Source organism: Brachycentrus maculatus, unplaced genomic scaffold, assembly GCF_059751285.1.
Source record: "Brachycentrus maculatus isolate JH-2025_06_01 unplaced genomic scaffold, ASM5975128v1 h1tg000003l, whole genome shotgun sequence".
NCBI lineage: Eukaryota > Metazoa > Arthropoda > Insecta > Trichoptera > Brachycentridae > Brachycentrus > Brachycentrus maculatus.
Window position 1 is genome coordinate 1,475,505 of NW_028280758.1, and position 12,061 is coordinate 1,487,565.

Below are 12,061 nucleotides of genomic sequence, written 5' to 3' on the forward strand. Positions count from 1 at the left end.
TTACGGTATTTTATTACACCTCTCTACCGGGTCAATATTCGGTTCCAAATCGAAATTGACAGTAAGAAGGTGGGGATAAGGTGCTTACGAAAAGTACTTAAATAAATTGTATTCCTACTTTGGAAAAAATATATATTGTCTATTGCTATTTGCATTGTCAAACTGACATTTTGCTCACGGAAAGCAACGTTTTGTCAACATTTTGTTTTATTTGTACTTTTATCAATTGAATATAAATAATGTCGGTTCCTCCGCAAGCATTTGTCAACCGTAATAAAAAACACTTCCTCGGAATTCCTGCACCGCTAGGTTATGTCGCCGGAGTTGGAAGAGGGTAAGTATCTTTATTTTTCTATTTATGCATATTTTTCATACATTTGTTATTTCCATACTTATTGAGTGTTCATTTTACAGTGCCACTGGATTCACAACTCGGTCTGATATAGGACCTGCACGAGATGCCAACGATGTGTCGTAAGTGTTAAATATTATCTATACTATACTATCAAGCAGGACCTTAACATTATTGTATGCAAGTGCTGAAAGTTATGTTAGATTAACAATGGTTCACTATTATCTATTAATATATTAAGTACCATTTTATTTCTTTCTTTAGCGATGATAGACATGCTCCACCTCCAACAAAACGCAAAAAGAACGATGAAGAAGATGATGATGAAGATTTAAATGATTCTAATTATGATGAATTTTCCGGATACAGTGGATCCCTCTTTTCTAAGGTACATTTTAAGTTTATGTCATTTTTATTTTAGTATCAATAACTTGTTTTTAAATTTTGGTGGATAATTTAAGTTTAATTTTTGCAACCTATATTAAAACTAGAATATAGTGACATACTGATTGTAATGTTGTTTTTTGTCATTTGTAGGATCCTTACGATAAAGATGATGCGGAAGCAGATGCCATTTACGAGGCTATTGATAAGCGAATGGACGAAAAACGTAAGGAATATAGGGAGAAGCGACTGAAGGAAGACTTGGAAAGATACCGCCAAGAAAGGTAAACAGACAAGCATTTGACTATCATATTTAAAGCTAATTTATTTTATCTTTTAGATTCTCTTATATATTAATTTGTTATATATATTACATATATTCATTGTTTTCAATTTATGTTATGGGGATATTATTTGCACATTTATGTTAATGGGATAGACAATTAATAAATTGTCCACCTTCATAGGTTAGCGTGTTTGGCTACCGTGCTAGAGGTCCAAGATTCGATTCCCAAGGGATCAAAATAAATACAAGTGATTTTTCATTTTTGTATTAACACATTGTTGTCGGGTTGTTTTTTCATCAACCCCGACCCTAATTAGTATACTACATAATTAGGGTCGTATACTAATCACAAGTATCCGCAAATCCGATTCTGATCTGTACATTGTTTTTTGGCATCTCTCGCGCTCTATCAAAAGTAAGCAAATATAATGTTTATAAGCATCTCCCGCTCTCTACCAACAGTATGTAAAACACGCTTTTGTACGTTTCCCGCAAACAATGTATTAATATAATATATAACTTAAAGCGAAGTAAGAACATATTCTAGGTATTTGGGAGAGAAATAAAATCCCATAATATAATACAAAATATAGTTATGATCTTATATAGCATTTATTTTATTAGCATTGTGATTGCTGCTTTATTTGGTGAATTTTTTTCAAGGCCAAAGATTCAGCAGCAATTCTCGGATCTGAAACGGGAGCTGGTCACCGTATCTGAAGACGAATGGGCCTCGATCCCCGAAGTGGGCGACGCCCGAAACAGGAAGCAGAGGAACCCCCGCGCTGAGAAGTTCACCCCCCTTCCGGACAGCGTGCTGTCGCGCAACCTCGGTGGCGACACCTCCACCAGCCTCGACCCTTCTTCGGGACTGGCGTCCATGACTCCGGGAGTCCTCACGCCCGGCATGCTCACGCCCACAGGTATTGCAGCAACCCAAATCGGAAAAGTAATAAGGTGAAGAGTGGAAAGGTGTATTGTGATAGTTTTGGCAAATGAATTGAATGAGTGGAGAAAGAATCTTCAAACCCTTATCCGCACCCCAATGGTGCATAGAGCACTACGTTGTATAAACGCAGTGTTAACTTGATCGTTAAAACATGAAGGCAAGGTGATCAGCCCTCCGCTTCAGGTACCAGTCCAGGGTAATATTGAATAAATATAAGAGTGAAAAATCACTTTTATTTTTTTGGCCCCTCTGGGAATCAAACCCCGGGACTTCCAGCACGGTAGCCATGCGCGCTCACCATTACACTGCGGAGGTAAAGACAGAATAGTAAAACAAATTTATGAGGCAAACGTCACGGTGACTATAAAATTTACTGAATAAGAATTTACTCTTTAATAGATTTTTACTATTATTTGGATGAACCAATTTTTGCAGAATTTCAAATTTTTCAGTTTTATCCATTTCATAATTTTTTATAAGTATTCTGTTTTCTTTTATATGGCATAATATAATGTACAAATGATTTTTATTTTATTGTACTAATAAGAGTATTTATATTCTAGGCGATATGGATCTTCGTAAAATAGGACAAGCTAGGAATACACTGATGAATGTAAAATTATCTCAGGTAAACCACAGGCTTTGTTTGCTACATTTCCATAATCATACACTTTTCAATGACATATTAATATTTTTCATGTCGATGATCAATATGTTTTTTTTTATTCACCAGGTCTCTGATTCAGTAACGGGTCAAACGGTAGTGGATCCCAAAGGGTATTTGACAGATTTACAGTCCATGATTCCAACCTATGGAGGTGATATTAACGACATAAAGAAAGCTCGACTTTTACTAAAGTCTGTTAGGGAAACTAATCCCAACCATCCTCCTGCTTGGATTGCCAGTGCACGATTGGAAGAAGTCACAGGTACATTAAAAAATATTTTGTGTAAAATTACTTAATTATTTATGTAATAAGTCGAGTCGTTATTGAGTGATTTCAGATTTGAGATCTAGGGTTTGAATCTCGTTTTGAAAACATCACAAATTTGTGTCATTTCTGTCCAAGTTTCAACCGAATGGTAGACAAATTTTGATAGTATTAATACAGATGGATAAAAAAAAATCTATAAACAACTATAGAGATGGATAATAAAAGAAAGCATTTATACTGATGAAAAACTGTATAATTATTATTTTAACAAATATGTCTCTTCCACCTTTTTAATTTTTAACCAGTTAACAGTTAAATTTTGGCAAGAAAATTTGTCAGTGCAGGAGATCATCACTAAACGACTCGAAACAGGACTACCAGAACACTGCTCGGCTTAGTCAATAAAAATAAAAACATAAATATATTTGGCTCGGGCAAATCAATACCACCAAGTTACAATACTATTTGCCCGAGCTGCACTAGGACTCATGAATACAACACAAACTCCTTGCCCGAATCACGCTCAGGATAAACTGGCAACTGGTTAAATTATAATGTGTTTCTTTTCGACTTCGAACCTCCGAGATGAAGACTCTCAGATCCATTACCGGAAACACATTGCGAGACCGAGTAAGAAATACCGACATCCGCAGCATGCGCAGAAGGCGATACTGGAATGATCATGTAAACAGAATATCAGATGACAGACTTCCATGTATCACCCTTCAAGGAATCCCTGAAGGACGAAGACCTCCAAAAAGGTGGAAAGACAGCTGGGAGTCAACATCCCAAGAGCTACAAGCGGAGGCACAAACAGATCCTTAGGATCTAGAAAAAGAAGAAGAAGAAGAAACAGTGTTTTCTGTGTCTTTTTAGTAATCAAAATTATTATGTTTTTCTTTTGATAAACATGATACTATGTATCATTTATGTGGTACATGAAATGTTTGGTGTTTATTTATCAGGTAAGGTCCAGTCTGCTCGGAACCTGATAATGAAAGGCTGCGAGGTGAATCCAAGTAGCGAGGAGCTGTGGTTGGAAGCCGCCCGCTTGCAGCCGCGGGACACGGCGAGGGCCGTCATAGCGCAAGCGGCGCGCCACGCCCCCACCAGCGTGAGGATATGGATCAAGGCGGCCGACCTGGAGGTGGAAACTAAGGTCACACCTCCGTTACATATTTTAAATAAAATATTTTCCTTCTTACATTTAATTGAACACTCATTTAGTTATGATCGACTTTATGTATCCAATATTAACCTTTCGAATTCCCTAACAGAATAATAATTTATATTGTGCCATTTATTAAAATATTATCTTAGTATCAATATTATTTATTACACTAGATTATTTATCCTAACAATGATATTTCAATATTATAGGTTTCTCAACTGGAAATGAAACATCTATCATTCTTTTTATATGAATGAAGATGGAATGGTCTATAAAGTGATCGCTTAAGCCATCCAAATGCTAAATCCAAATACACGTGGCACACTGTTTGTAGCAAAAGGTTAATAAAAGAGTGTAGCTAAAACGCAGAGAATACCTGTAATTTTGCATTTAAAAAAAATATATTTAAAAGTATGTATTAACTAACTAACTAACCATCACGCCGCTTCCCCACAGGGGTAGTCAGAGAGAATAGAACGCCACACCACTCTGTCCTTGCAAACATTCTTTGCCTCTTCCACGTTCATGCATCTCATACATACTTGCCGATTGTTTAGACTCCTAACCTGACCACTTTCAAGTATGTATTTTATAATTTACTTTTATTTCCATTTCAGGCAAAGCAAAGAGTATATCGCAAGGCACTGGAACATATACCAAACTCGGTCCGGCTGTGGAAGGCTGCGGTAGAGTTAGAAAACCCCGAGGATGCAAAGATTTTGCTGTCCAGAGCTGTGGAATGTTGTCCTACCAGCGTAGAGTTATGGTTAGCACTCGCCCGCCTGGAAACATACGAGAATGCCAGGAAGGTGTTGAACAAGGCGAGAGAGAATATTCCCACTGACCGGCAAATTTGGGTCACAGCTGCCAAACTGGAGGAAGCAAATGGTTAGAATCTAGGAATTTAATTTAATTTGTATGTTTATCTATAATTTGTATACTTTGATAAACGTTTTGTTTGCAGGAAATATCAATATGGTAGAGAAGATTATCGATCGTGCTATAAGTTCGCTAAGTGCTAATGGAGTTGAAATTAACAGAGAACACTGGTTCAAAGAAGCTATGGAGGCAGAAAAGTCTGGGGCTACGCAAACTTGTCAGGTGATATTATGCAGCTTATCATTTTAAGCATAAATATCTGATTGTAATGACACATTTTTGTTTACCTTCAGAAGTATATTTTTCAACCTTATCCGCACCCCAATGGTGCATAGGGCACTGCATTATATAAACACAGTGTTATCTTGATCGTTAACACACGAAGGAAAGGTGATCAGCCCTCCGCTTCAGGTACCAGTCCAGGGTAATATTGAATAAATATTAGAGTGAAAAAATCACTCATATTTATTTGACCCCCCCTGGGAATTGAACCCGGGACCTCCAGAATGGTAGCCGAGCGCGCTGACCATTACACTACGGAGGCGGACGCAGAAGTATATAAAAATATAATACGTGTTTATATGTATGATTTTTATTTTTCAGGTTATTGTACGCTCGATTATAGGACACGGAGTTGAAACTGAGGATCAAAAGCACACATGGATGGAAGATGCAGAACATGTCAGTATTATATTTTAACTCAATACATAAATATTATTAGTACAATAGAACCTTGTGATTTTTATAATTCTGTGTCCACATGTAGAGAAATTGTCACATATCTATCACGCGACAAATGCATATCTCATGTGAATACCTAGTGGTGATTCTGTGTATGTCTGAAAACAAAAACAAAAACCTGTGTCTCTATGAACAAGTTATGTATTTGTAATCATCAGCTAGACTCATAAATGCCACACTATGGTAATGTGTACAAGGGTTATACATTAAAAATCATATTATTTAAGGTTATGTATTAGGTGGACCGGGAATTAAACTATCGTTTTGCAGTGCCGTATTAAAATATTATTAAAAAAATTGTTTTGGTTAAATTAGAAAATATAATTGCCATCATTATTGGTAACCTTTTCCTATCTATTTTGTTAATTTATTATCTTAATTAATTTAAAATCTAGTGGTTTTGAATTGAAATATCGGATGAGGTATTTCTCAACATCGACTACATTTCAGATTTTTTTATCTTTCAAACCTTGTTCTATACACCGAAATAGATGATAGTTAGATGGAACTGATCTAGTGAATATGAAGAGTGTGGTATAACTTCTCACTTTAGGATTTTTTCACGGGTCATTTTTGCTGAGTGAGGGCATACATTGTCTCGTTGAAGATATCTTAAACACGTGGCACTGTTTCAAAATAATGGCGTGTTAGTCCACCTAATATTTGAATCCTGATACATAAACCTTACATAACAAGCAACTGTTAGAAAATGTTATCTTTGATCATTTGTGTATGTATTTGTCACTGAATCGTTTGCTAGTCACTGCTTAATGAAATTTATAATATCTTCCAGTGTACTACTCAAGGAGCAGTTGAATGTGCCCGTGCGGTGTACGGACACGCCCTAAGCGTATTTCCCTCCAAGAAGTCCATCTGGCTCCGAGCTGCTCACCTGGAGCGCTCCCACGGCTCCCGAGCCTCCCTGGAAGCCCTCCTGCAAAGGGCCGTCGCCCACTGTCCGAAATCCGAGGTTCTTTGGCTTATGGGAGCTAAGTCCAAATGGATGGCGGGTATGTTATAATTCCGTTGAATCATTTAAGGCCTAGATCTTAAACGCTCAAATCACAACGCACTCGGCCGTGCTCAAAGCTAGATATCTGTTGAAGCTCAATCTTTTTTTAGAATGTGTAGTGGTTTCTTTTTTATTTAGAATATATGGTCTACTTCTTGGCCTTGAATTGAAATTAAACATTGCGTGTTACATCAATATGTTGAGTAAATTTCTATATGGACCGCACATAAGTACAAGTGAGAATTCCATCAAGTTTCCCTTTTACACTTTTATGACTTGAGTTTGCAATTTCAAAAGCCTGGATAGTAGTGCAATGTGACTTGGCAGAATTATCTGTGCATAGGATATCTCAACTGATGGAAGATAAAAACAGTTTTTTTTATTATTATTTTAATAAAAGTAGTCCATTGGGCTTCATTTTATATATGGAGCGTGCCCAGTCAACAAATAATCCAAGTCGAATCGAAAAAACAAAAAAGAAGGATGAAAACTAACTATGTAATAATAAACTAACTAATTCTCAGCCGAAAAACTTCAGCTGAGAAAACAGAGAAACTAGCAAATTTATCCCCTTTTTTCTGCTGTCAGAAAAACAGAGAACCTAGTTATTTAAAAAAAAAATAAAGTATAATAAAATATTGTTACTTCACAGGTGATGTACCAGCGGCAAGAGGAATTCTATCTTTGGCTTTCCAGGCCAACCCGAACTCTGAAGAGATCTGGTTAGCGGCTGTCAAGCTGGAGAGTGAAAACCAGGAGTACGACAGAGCTAGGAGACTATTAGCTAAGGCCAGAGCCTCAGCTCCTACTCCCAGGGTAAGCCTTCAAACTGTCTCCAAATCCAATACGATAAATTAATTTATTTATATTGCCAATGCAATGTTTTTTTTTGCATTTCACAATATAATAGTACTACATAGTACAAAAATATATATATTAATAAAAAAAATATATCCCACAAAGGCCTGTATGTGGGTAAAATTTTTATTTTAGGTTATAATAAAGGGAAAGAATACAATAGATATCAAAAATATAAATATATTAAAAGTGCTAATATTTGATTTTAACTGATATCAAAAAACTTAAAAATGAAAATGAAAAAAGTTAATCATAAGTATATATGTATGTACTATATGAGTTATAAAACTAAAAGAAGAAGCTACTTTAACACATTCACTGCCTTAAAAAAATGTGATTTCTTTAAAAAATGCGAGATTTTTTTTTCTTGTTTCCAGTAGTAATAAGTGTCTTTGTTACCAATTAAATTCATTATTTATAAAAAAAAATTGTGGTATATTTGCCCATTTATACCTATCACGCAGATCCATGTATCCAACTCCCGCCATTAGTGCACGCAATAGACTAACACATTTGTATGCTGGATCACAGATCCATGTAGTGGGCACCATGGGCTAGACGCATGATACACGGATCCGTGTAGTAGGCATGCAAAGTCTTAATAAATAATTCCGGGAAAGTCTTAAATCGAAACAAATTTAAATAATTAGTATCTATCATATAGTCTATATAGATAGAATGAATTGAACAGTTTTTTTAGTGTCTTGTTTTTCTTCTAAACAGGTTATGATGAAGTCAGCTAAACTGGAATGGGCGTTGAACAATTTGGATGTGGCTCTCGAGCTGTTGGGCGAAGCTATTAAAGTGTATCCAGATTTCCCCAAGCTGGTCATGATGAAGGGTCAGATAGAAGAACAGCTTGGGCAGTTGGACAATGCACATAATTCATACAATACAGGAGTAAGCATTTTTTTTATTTATTTTAATTTCAAATTTTTTTTAGTGTGTCCGTATTTTGTTCATAGATTTGTTTCACTCATGAGTTAAATCCAAATGGATGATATAAATCAACCATATATGTCACCTTTGAAGTCTCATCTGGGAAAAACCTCATGCATTGTCACTTGCAACATACAGTAGAATCGCGATATAACAAAATCCAAGGGACCAAAAAATATTCATTCGTAATAACGAATTTCCACATATAACGAAATAAAAAAAAAAAACCATACTGGGTATGTATACGTTGCGCACCGTTGCAAAAAATGTTGCACGGCTTCACAAAAAGATCGCGCTTCGCAAAAAGGTCAGTCATATGTAGAATGGCAAATGTTACACAGTGTATAAAGTGATCAATTAAACTATATAATGACACATCATAAAACCTATAAATACCCAGACATGCAATTCCGCATCTCTATGTTGAGATGTCAATAATAGTCTTGACATTTAATTTTTTTTTTATATTCAAGAGTATATTTTATCATTTTATTTTAACCTAATAAGAATGTTATTGTTCCCGACAGATTAAACTGAATCCGAATTCCATTCCTTTGTGGACCCTCCTATCGGCGCTAGAAGAAAAACGTGGACTAATTACCAAAACACGATCGATTCTGGAAAAAGCTAGACTTAAAAATCCGAAGGTTCCTGATATTTGGTACATTTTTTTCTTATTCTTACATTCTTTATTTTTCAAATATTTTCTTTCATGATATATCATTGTTTTAAGAAATATGTAAACAATACTATATTTTTCTAGGTTAGAGGCAATTCGTGTTGAAATTCGGGGGAAACATCTGGAAATAGCTAACACTTTGATGGCGCGAGCCCTCCAGGATTGTCCAAACTCCGGATTACTTTGGGCCGAAGCTATTTTCTTGGAAGCTAGACCACAAAGGAAAACCAAAAGTGTATGTCCAATTATTGCGATTGTTACTATTGAATTTAAGATGAGATATATTAAAATAAATTTATCTTTAATGAGCATTGTTTCCACAGGTGGATGCTTTGAAGAAATGTGAACATGATGCTCATGTTTTACTTGCTGTATCCAAACTCTTTTGGTGCGAAAGAAAGCACCAAAAATGCAGAGACTGGTTCAACAGGACAGTTAGTATTTTACCATATTCATAACCTAAAATGTTGTACATAAATACAATTCACTGTTTTATATTTAACTGTTACTTGGTAAATACCACTAGTTTTTCGAATCTAATGTAATACATATTTTGGCACATTCAACATTATTATCAAACACTGTATGTGAATCTCCGTATCCGCCTCCGTAGTGTAATGGTCAGCACGCTCAACTAACATACTGGAGTTTCCGGGTTTGATTCCCAAGCGAGGTATGAAGTAAATATGGCTGAATATAAGTGATTTTTCACTGTAATATTTATTCAATACTACCCTGGACTGGTACCTAAAGTGGAGAGCTGATCACCTTTCCTTCATGTGTTAACGATCAAGATAACACTGTTTTTATATGATATAGTGCCCTATGCACCATCGGTTGCGGATAAGGGTTTGAAAAATGAAGAATGTGAAACTTAGTCTAAATTTGATAGTTGTGCCCTTGAGAATGAGCTGTTTCCTATTTTTTATCAGTGGAGGTTTTAGTCATTATGTATTATTTTTATTTATATTAGTATTTACCAAGTTTAAGTGAAATAAAAAATGGAAAGATATTACCAAAAAATTACTGCCGAATCAATTAATGAAATAATTCATTATCATAATCTTGTTTCTTGATGTGTAACAAAAACCATTTTTCAATATTTCAGGTAAAAATAGATCCAGACTTTGGAGACGCCTGGGCATATTTTTATAAGTTTGAGGTTATGCACGGTACCGACGCACAACAGGAAGACATTAAGAACCGATGCAAAGCTGCAGAACCTCATCATGGCGAACAATGGTGTAAAATTTCCAAGAACATTTCCAACTGGTGTCTCAATACAGAGCAAATTTTATTACTTGTAGCTAAAGATATACCAGTTCCTACCTAAATAAAGTACAAAATGTAATGTGTATTATGTGTAATATGTCTTAACAATCTATAAAAGGCAATAATCTCTCTGTGTGGGAGTGGGTATATGTAACAGATTGTAATTATCAGGAAGTTAAAATAACACATTTATTTTATATTCAGTTACATAGATTAATCTCACAGTGAGCAACAGTAAAAGGAAAAGTATTACATGTTGCAAAATAAAATTGTTATTAAAAATAATTTTGCAATAATAGCTACGCTAAGTACACTTTCTTAAAGGTGACAACTTTTGACGATTTTCGTCTTCTCCAAGCAGATATATCAAATATATGTGAATGGGGAAGACGAAACAAATTAATGTTTAATGTTTCCAAGTGTTCGATCACGTCTTTCACTAGGGCCCAAAAAACATTATTTTATCGCTACAAAATGAACGACCAAAATCTGATGCGAGCATCGAATGTTAGGGATCTGGGCGTTAGATTTGTGAGCACCCTGACATTTCACGATCATATAGAGGCAGTCAGTAGTAATGCATTGAAAATGCTAGGATTTGTTCTGCGTACTGCCAGGGTTTTCGAAAATACCCGCGTGCTGAGAACTCTTTATAACTCCTTGGTGCGAAGTAGACTCGAGAGTGGCTCGATGATCTGGGGGCCACACGAGCTTAAGTACTCTCTTATGGTAGAGAAAGTCCAAAAGAAGTTTTTGAGGTATCTCTACATGAGAGAGTACGGCTATTATCCTTGGCTCTACCCGACCCAGTTTCTCCAGGGTATGCTTGGCTACAATAGTTTAGAGACTAGAAGGAATGCGTATTTGATTACGCATTTTTATCGATTGTTGCGCGGTATGATCGATAATCCTGAAATTATCCAGAGCATTGGTCTGTATGTTCCCGATAGTTACCTAAGACAGCGTCGGCATAGATTGTTTCAGATTCCTATACACAGGACCAACCTGCCGATGGTTATGCCTGTAGGAAGAGCTACCGCTATGTTGAACAATATCACATTGGATATTGATCTGTTCCATGTGTCCGAAGGAGTTTTCCGAAGCGAGATTCTTCTACACATTTAACAAGAGTCTTCTTGTGTAATTTTTAATTTGTTTTTTTTTAATATATACGCCTTAAATGTTTGTTTGTAATGTATATATTAATTATTGAATAAATTGAATTGAATTGAATTGAACTTTGTAATTACAAACATTGTAATTTTTGTTTGTTATCATTGAATATTTACGTGTAAAAACAACTTTGTAATTTTAATATATTTGTAGTGTGTATAACTGTTATGGATTAAATTGTATACACATATTAAATAATAATTATAGCACTCAAATGAAATCTAGGTTTATCCCTCAAATGATTTTTCTCTTCATTTTGTTTTGATTGACAACATTTTCGACATACAAAATTGTAATTACTATGTATTTTTTTTGTGTGTAAAAAAACTATTTTTTGTGTTTAATATAAAAGAATGAAATAATGTGTATTTTATTTATTTACATTTATTTGATCCTAAATTTCCCATTTCTTTTTAAAAGTAGGTACTTAT

General features: G+C 35.2%; 1 protein-coding gene across 1 annotated transcript; it reads left to right on the forward strand.

Annotated features, from left to right (window-relative positions):
- The first annotated feature begins 157 nt into the window (after positions 1 to 157).
- Prp6 (pre-mRNA processing factor 6) lies at positions 158 to 10,574 on the forward strand. The gene is made up of 18 exons (XM_088265842.1): positions 158 to 334; positions 415 to 474; positions 617 to 740; positions 890 to 1,020; positions 1,686 to 1,945; positions 2,535 to 2,599; positions 2,705 to 2,900; positions 3,872 to 4,065; positions 4,695 to 4,965; positions 5,042 to 5,178; positions 5,560 to 5,637; positions 6,491 to 6,707; positions 7,362 to 7,525; positions 8,291 to 8,467; positions 9,034 to 9,167; positions 9,270 to 9,420; positions 9,509 to 9,619; positions 10,294 to 10,574. Exons 1-18 carry the CDS (start codon positions 240 to 242, stop codon positions 10,516 to 10,518), a joined length of 2,790 nt encoding a protein of 929 aa, XP_088121968.1. The 5' UTR covers positions 158 to 239; the 3' UTR covers positions 10,519 to 10,574.
- The last annotated feature ends 1,487 nt before the right edge of the window (positions 10,575 to 12,061 follow it).